Source organism: Pyrgilauda ruficollis, unplaced genomic scaffold, assembly GCF_017590135.1.
Source record: "Pyrgilauda ruficollis isolate IOZ18807 unplaced genomic scaffold, ASM1759013v1 scaffold15, whole genome shotgun sequence".
In the NCBI taxonomy this organism is placed as follows: Eukaryota; Metazoa; Chordata; class Aves; order Passeriformes; family Passeridae; genus Pyrgilauda; species Pyrgilauda ruficollis.
In genome coordinates, this window is record NW_024513654.1 from 4265768 (window position 1) to 4281592 (window position 15825).

The following is a 15825-nucleotide window of genomic DNA, read 5'->3' on the forward strand; positions in this document are numbered from 1 at the left end:
AATAATGCTTTAACACCCAATTGCTGAGAAGGTAAGCAGTTAATTGGGGTAATAATCATCACAGGGATTTGTAAGTCACTAAACCTCGCACAGAAAGATTAGAGTCTTCAGGGGAATTACTACAAAATGTAGGTCACTGCAATCTCAGTGTAAATATTTGAGAGCTCAACAAGCTTCTCTTCCCAGCACCTTTCACAGAAACCAGATATCTGACCAGAAGGGAAACAAATGCACATCTATTAACCAGCTGCAGCTACCTCACTTCCAGCAGGTCAGAGAGGAAGAAAATAGAGAAATGGAATGAAAATGAAAACTAGTTTTTATCACAGCAGTTAGAGGAATGTGTGTTTAGCCCTGATGAAAATGAGGCTGCCCTTTCCAAGCCCTAGAAATGCTGCCTGGGTGTGCATGGAATGATGGACTCTTCTAATTGATGTGTGAGCAGAGAGGTCAATGCAGGCAAAGTGAAACCTACTTGTGCTTACAAATACATGGAAAGCCAAGGAAAACCCAAGCAGAAGTTTTCTTCCTGTACAGTTTTACTAAAATCAATGGCATTGCTGTTTGAAGGAAATCATCCTCCTCCACTACCATGGGAGGCCCACACAGCTGTAATGCACTAATCCCATTTTTGCCCATGCCTTTCCTTTCAGTTTCTATCTTCCTTGGATCCTATCTCAGCACCCTACTCTCCATTACCCCAGCACCCACAGGGTGCTGGACACAAACCCCACTCAAGCTGCACTTGTTAAAAAATTACCTCACAGCATCCAAATGGAGACTGTTCAACAGAAAAGAGTTAATTCACCTCAGCACTGGAAGAAAGAAATACTTGGCAATGTAAAAGTGGGTGACTGGGCCTGCTGTAGTTTAAGTCTGTGACAAGAAATTTGGGAGTGGCCAAATAACTCTCCTCTGCCTGAGAACAACAAACTGCACGTCCTTATTCTCACTCCTAGTGCTAGCAGAAAGTGTTTATATTTAATCTTTATTTTAGGTGATCTAATTTGTCATAACAAGTGCTTCTGTCTTTATTTATCATGCTATTCTTGTTACCCATCCAGTCATCATTTAGCAAATGTTAAATCTAATTATACAGCATTCAGAAAATAACAGAGGCCAGCCATCCAGAAGGGAATTCTGCCAGGAGCATCCAAATTTAAGTCACTGCAGTCATCTGCTGGTTTCTGTTCTACTTAATCCAGGCCATCAGTCACTGTAGGTCACAAGGGGTGTCATCACAGGCTAATTTAACACTGAAATAGCAAAGCTATGCAAGGACAAAAGTCCTTCTCAGCCTAACATGACACCCATGGTGTTGGTCTATAAGCATTGCTGTGCCTGACCAACATGGGGCTTTGCCATCATCAATAACTGCTGCCAGTCCTCCGTCAGAGGGGGTAGATTTGCCTGTTTTTCTCTCCTCACCTCTGCTTATCATTTTCTTATCTTTGCTACACAGATTAATGACATTTTATCTAAAGTCACATGAAATCCATTCCCCATTTCTAAGTTCTGAGGAGTTCAAAACTTGTTCCAACAAAACAAGGTGCTGTGATGATGCTGAACAGCATCTTTAAAACGTAACCCCACATTCTGTAAAACTTCTGTAGCTCACAGTCTCCCCTGGGTAACTCACAAGTATTCACAAACACACAAGTGCATCTCGTCAGTCTAAAATAGGACAATTTGTGGGGTTTCTGAACAGTTGGCTGGTTGCAGAAATACAGATTTTAAGCAGAAGTTTTCTGTATAAGCCATGAAGAGCATCTATGTAATATTATGTCTTGAATCCTGCATGTTCCAGCAAAGTGTTGGGAGGACAAGGAATTTGAGAGAGAATAAGGAGGTAGAGAGGATCACACCTCATTCTCTTCCAACACCTGACACTCAGGACAGGAGAGCAAGGGGACACAGTCACACACAGGAAAATTATTTTTGTTTTTCCTCCTTTGTTCTTTATGCTCCTCATTACAGGTTTCAGCTTGGTTAGTCCTAGTAATGAAGACAACAGCATGTTTTTCTTAATTAAATAGAAGATGGTAACCATATAGTCTAAAATACTCTTAAATCTGTGAGGAATGTGTTTACCTCAGTAAATATATGTGCACAGCAGAAACAAGGTGTCTTGTAGGCTATTTAAGGTATGATCATTGTTTTTTCAGAGGAGTACAGTTAACCTTAAAAAAATCTTTACTTTTATGAAGTAGCTACCTAATAGCTGATCTTTAAAGCACCAAGAAATTCTACCCTGAAAGCAGCCCAAATGCTGTTGAGATGCAATGAACTCCAGACAATTCAGCACTGGGCAAAAGACTTTCTGCTGACCTATTAAAGGACAGTACAAGAGGAAGGTCACTGGAGAAGGACTTGTCAGAAGCACATTCTCCTCACTTGGAATGAAATGTCTCACTGCAGCAGGACACTGTCATCCCATTCAGCTGACACCCTTTCCCAAGAAAGCCACCAATATTTATGGAATGACTTTTTTGGCTTTCCAAACACTGTGAGTTCCACGGGCATCCCTACAGCAGAGCAAAGCATCACTGTGAGGCACAACTAGCCAGCAGGACCTGGAAGTAGCAGTGAGAAAAATAAGATTTAGATCTTTATGAATAAAGACACATTGTGATGATGCCTTTTCTCCTTGGGAGCTCTGTAGCCCTTCCAACCCTGCTGCAGTCCCTTTCTTCAGATGCCTGAGGGCAAGGTCGACTGATTTCCTCACTTCCAAACACTGAGGGTCAAAGGTGTCTGACTTCAGGCTGAAAATACCAACAGAACACAGAATGTCCTTATGGCTAAAGCAGGTCTGGTACTCTTCACCATCAAACATTTTAGGACAAATCTTGCTTTAGAGAAATGACAAACACCACCTGGTCCGCAGAATCCATCTCCCGCGGAAGGAACGCTGCTGCTTCTTGCCTGTTGTTAATTGGGGTGTGAGTGGGGTGACAGCATTTCTGTGTCAGCTCTGCTGCCAGCATGCTCCTGGTGTCCCCCCAGGACAAGCAGCACTCGGGCTGTGCACACTCACACACACAGGGCAGGCACAAAGCAGGTACCTTGGAGCGCAGGGAGGAGAGGGCAATCTGCCTGGCTAACTTCAGAGCTTCTATCCTCATGGCAGCAAACTCTAGCTCCTCCTGTCCAAGGGTTTGGTAGGGGGGGAGTCCCCCACAGGGAAAAAAATGTGGTAAGAACACGGTAAGAAATGTTTGACACGCTCAAAAATGGGTTGTTAAATTTTAACGTGTAATTGGACAATTCCTGGGTGACAGACACCCCAAATTCCTCTCGTGGTGAGGACAGTGATGCAAAACTCCAGGGCTTGGTTAGTTTTGAGGTAGTTGTACAGAAAAATAATTTTTATTAGGTGATCAGTATGAACAATACTTCATGTAAAAGAAATGATTTCTGAAGCTAAAGCTGTTTTATCACAGACCCCTTTCCTTTCATTTCCATTTTACATGAATTTATGCCACATGTTGGTCTTAGTTCAACCTTTGCTCTTTTAAAATTTCACTGTGAATATTCCAGAAAATATGTCCTGACATACAGAACTGCTCTGCAGATGCATTTGCTTTTCCTAGAAGAAACCATGCCAAATTCTGCATTAGAGAAATTACAAGAAAAACAAAGCCTGATATTCATTTCAGCAGAATTAGGTCCTGAATCTCAAAAAATTAATCTATACATACAGACTTACTAAGGCCAGGCATCAAGACAACTCTCCACACATCAAGTCCTGTGCTCAAACTTAAAAAAAATTGCTTGGAAAGACTTCTGGAAAATACATACATTAGAGGTACATAGGAAAGGTGTTGATGAAATTTAAGGTTATGTATTATATGAATTACATGAGTTAAATGAAAATGTCTTTTTTCCTCAAGTCTTCGAGAGGGGAGAGTTACTTTGGAAAGAATTAAATAATTATTTTAATTCTTTTCCACATCCCCTCCAATCCTCCCTCCACCCCTCTCAGATGAGACAAAGCATTCCTTTGCCTGTGTATGGACAAACAGAAAGAAAAGTGACATTTATATTTCTGCTACAAACCTGAAGTTTCTGAGCAAATACTGGGGGGTTCTTTTCTGCTAGGTCAGGATCTAGATATTCAGGCTGATCACATATTGAGGCTTTCTTAGATATCCTATTGAGAAGAGCATCAGCAGAGACGAAGGAGTCTTCAGGAGATGTCTGAAGGGTAAAGAGGAGGCTGAATAAGCAAGAGAGACTTTGCCCAAGTTATTCGGCCCAAAAGCCAAAGGCAAAATTTCTGGAGGAAAATGATTCCCAAACTCTTATCATACAGGACTCACGATTTCAATAGCCTCTGGAGTTGTTCCTAGAGTCATGGGCTCCAGGTCCTTCTGCTTGGCCTTGTCAGGGGACTGTAAATGTGCCTCCTGGCTGGCAGCGAGGACTCGGGAAGCTGGGTGTGGTATTTTCATGCCAGACGACTGCTGGGCTTCAGGGTCTTCAAAACTTGACCTGGAAAAAGATTGTGTACATGTTTTCAGGCTTCACAATTCTGCTTCTGGTAACAGCCGAGCAAGTCCTCTTCATCACTTTCATGTGTATGTGTATATATAAAAATATATTTAGACACACGTTGTTTCAACTCAAATTTACATCATTGTATCTCGTAACACTTTGCAATATCCTTTCAGAACAATGCACTGGAGACATCAAAATAAAACAAGTTCCATCAGAAATGTCACATTTCTTCAGTATTTTTCACTTGCCTTTTTACCCCTTTCTCACTGTGACCTACCTCTCTCCCAAAACACAACTCTTACTAACAAGAACAGATGTCCTTAACAAGCAAAATTATTGGAAGTAAACAAACTCCCACATCCTGGTCTTATGAACAAGAGCCCTTGTTCAGAAAATGTATCCAGGGAAAACCAAGTGAAAAACTGCAATTAACAGATTTCTAGATTAATGTGAAAAAGCTTTAAGTAGGAGGTATCTGAGGAAAAAAGCTTTAAGTAGGAGGCCACAACCCAGTAGAACAGTTGCCACTGTGACTATTTAGTTAGAACGTGAAGGAGAAATACATGCCCTTATTCCATCCTGAAACTTATTCCATCCTGTGTCTCTTTGCCCTCTGTTCTCTATCATATGTGTACACAGATGGGGATCTATTTTTAAACAAATAACTTGGCAGCACAGAGGCAGAGAGAGGAAGAAGTTCCTGTGTACGTGCTCTGAGGGTAACCCACTCCCCTGACAGGCTCTGCACTGCTCACAGTGACCTACCCTGAGCAGGGGGTTGTGGAGTCAGACAATCTGATGGGAGGTGATTTCACTGGGCTCTCCTGCTGGGCATCAAACATTAGGTACAAGGACTGCTTCTTCGGGGTGCTGTCATCCTGCTGGCCACGGGGAAAGAGAAACTCATTAAGCAATTCAACCATTCTCCATTAAAGCTAATTCAGGTCACTGAAGCCTTTAGTGAGCAAATGAGTTGACAGAAAACTAATAATACAGGGTTGTAATGCTGATACTGAGATGGATCCTCCCAGGAAGAAACCATTAAAGGACAAAACCTAAACAGTTCACTCTTTGTAGTGGCTCTTCTTCTCCCAATTTGGGGTTAATCAGATTTCTGGTTCTGTCAGGCAGGAGGCATCCCTTGGCTGAATGTGTTACTAAAATATCCACTGAATATTCTCATTGGTTTAAGCACCACCTGAGTGATTTTCCTAACATCCCCAGTGGATATCCCCTCATTGGATCCAGTCAGGCAATCAAATCCCATGATTAAAAAGAAGGTGAAACAAGTTTTAATGTACAGTGCTGCACTCCAGGCTTCACGCTAATTCTGTTTCTCTCCTGATTCCCTCCAGCTTCTTCAAACTTTTACTCCCAGTTTCTTCAAACTTTTACTCCCAGTTTCTTTAGGAGTCCAGCAGTTGGTGTAGACAGCACTGCTGGAAATGCTGATTGGCTTTGAATCTCCAGAGAGAACTACTGTGATGCTAGCTTAGAAATAAAATAATGAAATGCAACAAGCTTTACAGGACACAGGACAACAAAGCACAGGCAATTTACCCTAGTTATGCCAATTTCAAGGAACTGGTTTTGCAAATCTGCTGCAGGCACGTTATAATTAATTTAAAGGGTGGTGAGGCTGAGGGCATCACCAGGATAGTATATTCTGACAGGGCAATGCAAATGAATGGAAATGGAGGTGAGAACTTACAGGCACAGAGGAGCCTATTTTCTCCATATATTCTATTTCATATGAGTTGCCATATTCCAATTCTGCAACAGAAACAAAAAAAGAGGTGTTAATACATGCCGTGACGTGATTTTTTTCAGAAGTAAATGAGAGCTCTTCTCATTGACAAGGGCCACTCCCACTCTGCTCAATACTTTCCAATGACATATTAAAAATAGATTTTACAGAGAGAAAGTAAAAGGTGAGTTAATATTCATTCATTTTCAACAATGAACCTGACACATTTCAGGTCAATCAGCTTGCCAGCAAAAAATTCAGCATTTTAATCTGCCCCAGAGACCAGAATATTAAGAAGGTTTCAGAGTAATTTCAGAGTACAGACAACTTTCCCCTATCATGTTATCTTATCACAGAAAACACATTTTTTCAATAAATGGCAATGCTGATGCCAATTTCTTTAAAGCATATTTTAACAGCTGTTGAGAAAAATTAATTTCTGCTTTTTCATGTTTATCACACTCTTAATCCAGAACAACTACTGGGCTATCACTGAAGAAAAAGGTACCAAAAATACCTGAATGCTCATGAACCAGGGGTGAGGCACCAGCCCACCTTACTGGGCTGTTCTCACATTTTGTTTTCAGAGAAAGAGTCTAAGGCAGGAAGATTTACAAAGAACCCTAAGTCTAAAATTTAATAAAAATGCAAATCTTTATTGCTTCTCTGCTCCTAATATTCCAATTACACTGGGGGGAATAACCAACATTTCTCCCCAGTTCATGGTCACCCAGTAGTTGATACAGAATCAGAGAGATGTAGGAAAAGAGATTATACCTTCCTGCACTCAAATAAAAGCAAACTTCCTACAATGACAACTTAATTTAAAATTAAAAGCATAATTAATTTGTCCAAATACTGTACTTTGTTCTGTTTTCATGACTTAATCCAATAAACCACTTGCATAATTTGATTACTACTACAAATAAATCCTAAGGAAATGCACACTAGCATTTGCATTATGATAAAATCATGTGCTAAAATCCTTCTAGATTTGGGCAGCTTTTGAAAACCAGGACTTGCATTAGGAAGACGATAACCACCATTAAAATGTTTGATGTTTAAAACCAAACAACCCTGAAGAGAATCTCTAGCCTGATTTGTTGATTAAGAAAGTTTTAGAGGGTTCAATGTGATTTTACAATGCCTTTTTTTTTTTTTTTTTTTTTTTTTTTTTTTTTTTTTTTTAGTAATAAAAAGCACTGCACAAGGACTGTAAGACAAGCTATGTATTTTGTCAAACAGCCACTGAAGAGGAGGAGCCACAAACCCTCAGTCCTGCTTGGGGATATTCGCAGTAAAACTTGTAAGTGAAGAGAGAGCTGTAATAGCAGGCTCCTCACATTGAAATTCCTAGCACCATATGTTTTTAATGGTAATAGGGAGCCAGGCAAGATGGACAACCTCCTGGTGTCAGATACCAGCAACAGCCTTTCTCATTCACTTTTCTTCCCAGTGAAAGCAAAACCCAAACTGGAAGGATGAACTCAAACCCCCTGCAAGGAGCTGAACTGCAGGAGAAAGCCTGAAATCCCAGGTAACAGCAGCAAGTGTTTAGAAACTGCCTCTCTGTATCCCATTCATGCACAGACAGCCCAGTGAGGTGCATCAGGAGTATTTATGGAGCAGCTTTATGCTCCGGAGAGCAAGCCCTGAGTTTCCAGGCAGCCTCCGGAGCAGCAGACGTTCCGGCACTGTCCTCTGCTGGCACAGCCACAGGGATCCTCCACCTGCCTGCAGCACTGCCAGCAGCTCTGCAATCCCAATCCAAACTGAGTGCTGGGACAACACACATTGCACTTCACTGCTGGCAATTAAAAAAAAAAAAAAAAAAAAAAAGGCAGGACACAGATGGAAGTAGTCCAAGTAGAAACAAAAGGAATAACGCGGCTGGCTAAACGCAGTTTGTTTCATCTGACTGCTCTCAGGAGGCTCCAGCACAATTCCTCTCTCTCCTCTCCTCTCAGACACCATCTCCCCTCCAAAACCTTAGGCTCTAGTTATCTCTGCACATTCAAAATCAGAAAAGCCCAGGATACCCCATGAAGCAAGATAATTATCTTTTATAAACACGTACAACAGACTTACTAAGTGATGTCCTCCAACTCCTCCTACAAATAGCTGCAAGATTACATCAGAATTTTCTGCTAATAATTACAGCTTATTTCGGGTCTGTGCAACAGGAAAATGGCAGCAGCTACAGGCAGTGCCTGAAGCAGATGAGGGCTGGGTGCACTGGCTGGCTCAGGGGCTGTATCCCTACAGAAGCAGTGTTAGGTTACAGGGTAACCTGGGTGTCTGGGAGAGGTAAAAATATCTACACTGAGAAACGGCCCTCAAATTACTCAGAAATTTCTCAAAGCTGCAGGAGCAAGACTGTCAAGGAGAAAAAATTATTATTTTTAAGAGATGTGAAAAGCATAAGCATTGTTGATTATAATGAGTGTGTAATCTGAAACTCCAACTGTACCATGCAGCACACATGAGACAAGACAATTACCATTTAATTAGGAGCTTTGCTCACTTTCTTCTACCCACTTTGAAAGCTAAAATGATTGTTTCAGAGTGTCTCTCACTATTCTTTTGTTCCATTTTCTTTCATAAAGTTTCCATCTTCCAAGATTTAGGGGGGCTTATTTTCTAAAAAGTGGTTTTTAACTTATTTTTTAAAATACAAATACAGGGAAGTCAATGTCTAAACTTTATGATTTGACAATAAAGACACATGAATTCATCCAGACTGAAATATTTATCTGTTTAGAACACTCAACAGATTTCAGAAAAGCCCAGGGCACACAAGCATGTGCATATCAACAAAAGCACTGTGACTGTTGTTGCTTTTTGATGTCAAACACCTTGACCTAAAAGTTTTTAATCAGGCATAAATTTAGACCCAGCCTAAAATGGCATAAAGTAGATTTAATGGTAGACTGGGACAGGGACTGAAAGGCTGGGGGGAAAAAATGAATTCTAATCAAGAAGAAAAAGTTTAAGCCAAGTTAAACTCAAACATGCTTCCCACCCACAAAGCTGAACATCTGCCTTTGGAGCAGATGTTGCAAAGCAGAATTCCCTCTGGTAGCCCCAAGGAAGGCCACACACAAATTTTCTTAATTCTGTCTCTTCCACATTTCACAGACCTGGAATGACAGTTCTCTAAACAGAAACTTCCAGCTTTAGCTCCCAGCTGCTCATAGGAAAGGATGGCAGGAAAAACTTTCATAGTTGATCTAGTAGGGAATTTTATCTGGAAATATGAATGGTAACTATCTTATAGAGGGGATATCCTGAACACTTTTATGCATGAAAATACTTGGAGCCCAGGAAGCTGGAAAAGAGATGGCACGGTATGGGTATTAATGCAATACAGAAAATTTGAGCAGAATTTTAACATGGGACCTTTTCCCATGCAGGTTAAAGAACAGGCTCAGGCAGAATCAGTAGTTCAGTGACTCTAGAGCAGTATCAGACCCCATTCTCCTGTGAAGGCACTGAGAGAACATACTGCTCACAGAGAAGAACAATTAATCACACAAAGGAAGCAAAAGCCTTTCTCTGAAGGGCCCTCTCATTTCCCTTTAAGCATCTTTTCTTTCCTGAAAACTCAAGGCTGGACTGTTGGGGTCTTACATTCAGCTCCCCAGAATGGCCCAGAGAGCACCATTTTTAGGGTTCTCTGCATTCAGCAGAGCACAGGCCAACATCCTTGGCCAAACCAAACCCTCTCTCTCAGCAAGCCCCCCTGGCTGGAGCAGTACCCTCTGTGGGAGAGCTGAACTTGGTCTCGTTGACGAAGGTGGACAGGTCAGAGGGCTGTGGGTAGTCCTGCTTGTCCGTGTTCAGGTCCACAGTCATGCAGGTCCACTTCTGCCCCGTCACGGAGGACGCCAGCTTCTCCTCATCCGTGGCGTGAACCACCGTGGAGATGACGGGAGGTGTTTCTGGGGTTGGCAGTGGAGTAGGATCCTGCAGCAAACAGGAGCCAGTTAATACCATTATCTTTCACTGACACATGGAACAGCTCCATCTCTGAATTCCCTTGCACCGCCAGAGCCATCTCTTTAATTCCATAATCTCTGCTGCAGTGCTGTATAAAATACTTAATGGAAAATACTAACTCTACCAGCAGCAAGTTTTCCCAGTAAAACTAAGCTCTTTGATGATAAACACTTGCATTGCAAAGCTGCTTTGATAACAGGGAAGAAAGAGGATCCAGAGCTGTTAAAATCTGTTAGGCACTTGACACAAGCGGCACACATCACCCATCACTGAAGTCTCTGACTACCAAAACTGACTTTTCAAGCTTCCCTCATAGGGCAAACCCTTGTAGGGCCATGAGGTCATGAACCCTTTCCCCTCTCTTCACTTCTACACTGTCAAGCAGCACAAATAAAAGGGCAGGATGGATAACAGGAAGAGGAGCAGCAGCACGGAAGGAGCTGTGCCACATCAAAGCAGTCAGGCCTTTGTGGAAGAGCAGCTTTTGTTAACTTCTCTTCCAAGAAAACCACCTGCCAGCAGTTTGCAACACGGAATCAAACTATCCAAGCACATGCTCCTGGTAGATCAGCCCACTTGGTTTATTTCTATTTCCCTTCCAGCCCACCAATTTGGTGCATTTAGTTTCTTACTTCCTAATCTAAAAATTCCAGGGTGGATAGTGATAGTCTTGTTTTTCATACTGAAGATATTTACTCATATCCTTGCTCCATCTTAACACAGGGCTTTCCAAAGCACATTAACTAATATTCTAGCTGGAATTCCCAGAGAAAATACTAGAACTAGTATAAATTGTGTACACACTTTTGGAGGACAAAAGGTTAATGCTTTATGGTAATAGCCCAATGTGCTATACTTGGACATGTGCATATATTCTTTACACAAATCTCCTTTATTATTGAAAGTACAGGTCTACAGCAAAAATATCTTCTGTTATTAAACATACAATTTAATTGTATGTTTAATTACATACAATTCAAATTAAATTAATAAAATTTCCTTCTTTTTACCCCTTCAAGGACATGAATTACATGCATCAAAATAAGGCAGCACTTTACCTGAGAAGGAGGATCTGATAGTGGGGATCTTTTTGGTGATTTTTTCACCCTAAATGTATCACTGAAAATAAAGTTCAAACTGTTAATATGGTAACAGCAGCAAGAATCAGGTCATTTCACACTTAGCAAGAGACAGCCACAGACAATGCAACCTCTGTAAGCCCTTCTGCATTAAAATCCCATCCATTAGGAAGCAGCACCACAGAGAAACATGCCATGGGTACATATTTTTGTCATGCACTTGGAACAGGCCTCCACCCCTCCAAAGCTGAGAGCAGCAGGATTGCCATATTTTTCATGCTAGCTCCTGACACATTCACAGAGCAGACTGCAATTCAAATTCAGCTGCAATTCAAATCCCTGCTCCACCACAGGCACCCTCCAGGGCCCTGTGGAAATGATTCAGCTTCTGTCTGCTTCAGTTTCACATCCCAAAATTAGGTCTAACCCACACCTTCACCTGAGAATTAAAACTGTGATAAACTTAGGCTACAATGACCCCAAAAAACAGGAAGAAAAAACCTGGTTTGCTTTAGATGAACTATATAAAACCATCTGAGGCAGATGCTGTTCCCCAGATGCCAGAATGAGCTGTGTCATTACAAATGGGCACAACAGACCTTTTTAAAAACAAATACAACAAGAAATATGGCAATTCTGCTTCCAGTTCCCCTGACACCTCACAGTGCAGACTGGGAGCACGGACACTGTAGCCCTCCAAAATCCCACAGGTTTCAATCAAGCAAAAGGAATGAAGAACCTAAATTATGTCATGATGGTATATAATTATGAATGTTGCCTTTATTCACAATTGGCTAAAATTATTTCCTAACCAGGAATAAACTAATTATCTGTCTATTCTCTTGATGCACATTGCCAGAGTTATTAAAAATCATTGATGTTACCAGTTACAAAAGGGAGAAAAATACCACAGCAAACTCACTGAAAAAGACTTTATGTTTGAACAGAGATGCAGTGGCAAAAATTACTGAGCCCACCAGCTCACCCCAGATCAATGATGGCAAGGCTGACACCAGAAATTCTAATGGTGGGTTTCAATGGGCAGAGGGTAAATCAATACCACATCTAGAGGGGAAAATAAATTGGGCAGCTGAATACTGGTGTGTTCAATGCCATTAATTATCCAGTTATAATGACAGAATTAATTAGGAGAATTTTTTCCTTCAAGAAAGACAAGCATTTTATGCAGTATTTACAAAGAATTGATTGTACAATGTTGTGCAGTGGTAGAAATAAAACTTCCATATTTTAGCTCAAGGATACAACATTTTTATAGGTTTAATGAGAATCTGCTTTGATAGGCAACAGATAATGAGGCAAGCTCAATCACAGTCAAGCATCTTACTTAAAATAGCTTTCATATGTGCAAGTGAAGTGAAATCATTAACATAAAAGCTTCATGCTGAATAATAACTGATCATGCTGCAAAATAAATAAGTACAATTAAAAAGCCCACAAATCAAAGAGGAAATTTGAATTGTTAGCTTAGAATTACTTACAACAGAGAACATACAGACATCACATCTTCTACCATCCTAAGACAAATAAGACAAAGAAAAGAGAGACAGACAGAAGGAACTGACAAAAAAGATTAACCTACAAATACTCTGTTAATGTGTTAAGGCAATCTGATCATGCAGATTTTCTACCTGTATAATCTTAACCCCTACTTTTTATTGTGAAATACACAAGCAGAAAATAAAAATATTCATCAAGTCCTTCAATGCTTTCTAGTTTAATGCTATACTTTTAAAATGCTTTCATCTTACAAAATACATTTTTCAAAGCTGACACCTTCAAGTTAAGTTCCTTTCAACACACTAACTGTCCTTGCCTTCCCTGATGGAGGCCACCTGCTTGCTTTTCAAAACACAGTATTTGTTATTATATGACATGCAAAACTGTCCTTGAATGGCAGCTAAGCTTAAGGAGAGGACACAGTTATTCCAGGTTTTGTCATGTTTGCTGATGTGTTGTGACAGCACAGAAAAAGCCACTTGACCATTTCAAACCATTTACCCAGGTCAGGATAGAAAATGACATTTCTTTAAATCTCTGCTGGTTTGGCTCTCTCCAAAACCTAACCTGGTGTTCTGACAGAGCAAACTGGTTACCCCCAAAGCAAAACCAAACCTTGCCAAACAGCTCAGACTAAGAGAATTTTTCATTTACTTCTAAGTTTGGCAGCTTCTGCTCATCTCTCCTCACGTGCAGTGCTCATGACAGCTGGCACCTTCCATTTCCAAACAGCCTCCAGCCATCCAAGGGCTTCCAGAGCAATGCCTGCACAAGCAATATCTCTATAAACCACTTATTTTTACTCATCACTGTGAGCTGGCTCTGGGGAGGCATCAGCTGCTCTTTGCTCAGCATCACCTGAGCAATGTGACTGTCTCCAAGCAGCTCAGCACTCGGGGAGATGAGCAGAGAGCAGTTTGTGTTGAGCTCACATCTCTTGTAGAAACCTCTTCTTTTCACAGGGAGGTCAATGCTTAGACTCCTGCAGTTTCATTCAAGAACAAAAATGGCTTCTTTTTATTGATTTAACACATATTAGACTGAGCATATTGCTCAGATTCAAAGTAGTACAAGCTCAGCAAAAGTGTAAACTCATGCCTGGCTTCTTCACCTCTGATCTGGAACTCACTGCCTTTCCACATGAGGAACTCACTTTCAAACAGGGTTTGATTTCTGCACCCCTCAACAGGGCTAATAAAACCTCCTGCCACTGTCTACCCTGGCATCCCCTCTCAAGCCTGAAGGTAATTTTCTTCTAGAAAATACCACAGCTGCAGGCTACAATGGGTTATTAAAATTCAGAGTCTAATCTTTGTAAAAAAAAAAACACCACTTGCAAAAGTAGGTTACAAGGCTGCAGTGAGCAACACACAACACAAGCAGTGAAAGCAGGGGCTGGGAATTCCTGCAGCCCTCCTGACCCAAGAACTTGTGAGTCCTGAGCTGGGGGAGCTTCACCTCCCCACTGTGATAAACACCAGCACTGAACTTTGTGATTTCAAGATGGGGTTTTCCTGTGATGGATTTTCTCAAGGACGAATGTGGCTTAGCAAACTCTCTGTAAACTCATTTTCCCCCTAAATTAATAACTTTGGAATTCTTTCTGATATTCAAAGCAGATGGGAGAACCCAAGAGGCCCACTCTGGGGGTCTGTCAACTCCAGCTACTGGAAGACACAAGGACACGCTGGCTGGCTGCAAAAACCTAAAGATCTGGTGATATTAAAATTCCCCTCTGCACATCCCCAGTAAGATTCAAATTGTTCCTCTCTTGCTGTTGGACTTTTAAATCTTCTTGGTTTGGACCAAATCAGTTTGGACTGCAGGCTTGGAAAAATGTCATTTACCACTCAGTTTCAGGTAAACCTCAAAAAGTAGCAACACCAGAAAAAACAGGCTTCTCTCCCAAAGAAAACAACTCAACTATACAGTGGTCTAAACCAGACATAAGTCAGAAATGCCCCTAGAAAGAAAACAGAGGCACAAGCTTCCTCAAATCTGAGAAGGGACTTGAATTAGAAGCTTAGAAGGCAGGAGGCTATTCAGTAAAATCGGAATAATCTCCACCTCACCCTGTACCCTGCATCAGCTTTTGTGCTGCTTTACATTAACCACGTTATCTTCTTATCTCAAATTGGCACTTAAAATTTTTGCTTCCATTTTTATTAGTCAGCTGGAACATTTAAACCATAAAGGAACATGAACTGTGATACTTTCTTCCAGGTATACACACAGGAGATCAATTTCAGTTATATGGGACACAAACTTAGTGGTCACCAACTCAAAATAACCATATCTGAACAGATAAAGCAACATGCAAATTAGCAATCAGCCATAGAGGTTTTTAACCAAATATCTAACAGCAACATAGAAAATTTATCCTGGAATTTGTCACCCATGTCTAAAAGCTGGATATTTCCCTAACAGATAGTAGTTTTGAATATTTTAAACTTTCTGCACAATTGTAAGCTCTTTCATAAAAAGGAATTTTTTGACATTTCTTAGTCGTGCATATATATTAAAAAAATGTATTTCAATACTGTACTCTTCTGTTTCCAGGTAATTTTCTTTTAAATTCCATAAGTCACTGGATGAAACCATCTTCCTGCTGTTTGCAATATGAGATTTGTCACTGCCTTTCCCTGTCACTATTTCACGTCCCACGCTCAAAAACAATGATTCACACAATAGTTGTGCTGGTGTAATTACTTTGATCATCTTAAACAGCATCAACTTCGCAGAACGAGGTCACAGAAAATTGGGTACATAACTGATAAAACTGGGTACATAAAATTTAACCAGGTTCAGAACTATGCTGAGCCAAAAGACTTAAAAAATGCAGTTGCCTAATGTGGCTTGGTAGTTCTGAAATATCAAATTATTGAGGAAACAGGTTGAGAGCAGGAACAGCTCAGCATGACTCCATTGTGGCCACCAACACCCAAAGCCACCTCCCTCTCTTCATTCAGCTGTAAATCCTGT

The 15825-nt window shown here is 40.9% G+C and overlaps 1 protein-coding gene across 7 annotated transcripts in view; it reads right to left on the bottom strand.

Annotated features, from left to right (window-relative positions):
- TACC2 (transforming acidic coiled-coil containing protein 2) overlaps window positions 1-15825 on the bottom strand; it is a 127905-nt gene that overhangs the window by 14634 nt on the left and 97446 nt on the right. For 2 of the 7 annotated variants that reach the window (XM_041461569.1, XM_041461564.1), the window contains 7 exons: window positions 11305-11365; window positions 10006-10213; window positions 6212-6273; window positions 5266-5381; window positions 4314-4494; window positions 4060-4200; window positions 3066-3146 (listed from right to left, as the gene is read on the bottom strand). In XM_041461569.1, coding sequence (XP_041317503.1) covers window positions 3066-3146; window positions 4060-4200; window positions 4314-4494; window positions 5266-5381; window positions 6212-6273; window positions 10006-10213; window positions 11305-11365 — 850 coding nt within the window. The remainder of the gene's footprint in view (window positions 1-3065; window positions 3147-4059; window positions 4201-4313; window positions 4495-5265; window positions 5382-6211; window positions 6274-10005; window positions 10214-11304; window positions 11366-15825) is intronic. The other 5 variants (XM_041461565.1, XM_041461566.1, XM_041461568.1 and 2 more) reach the window with 5 other exon arrangements.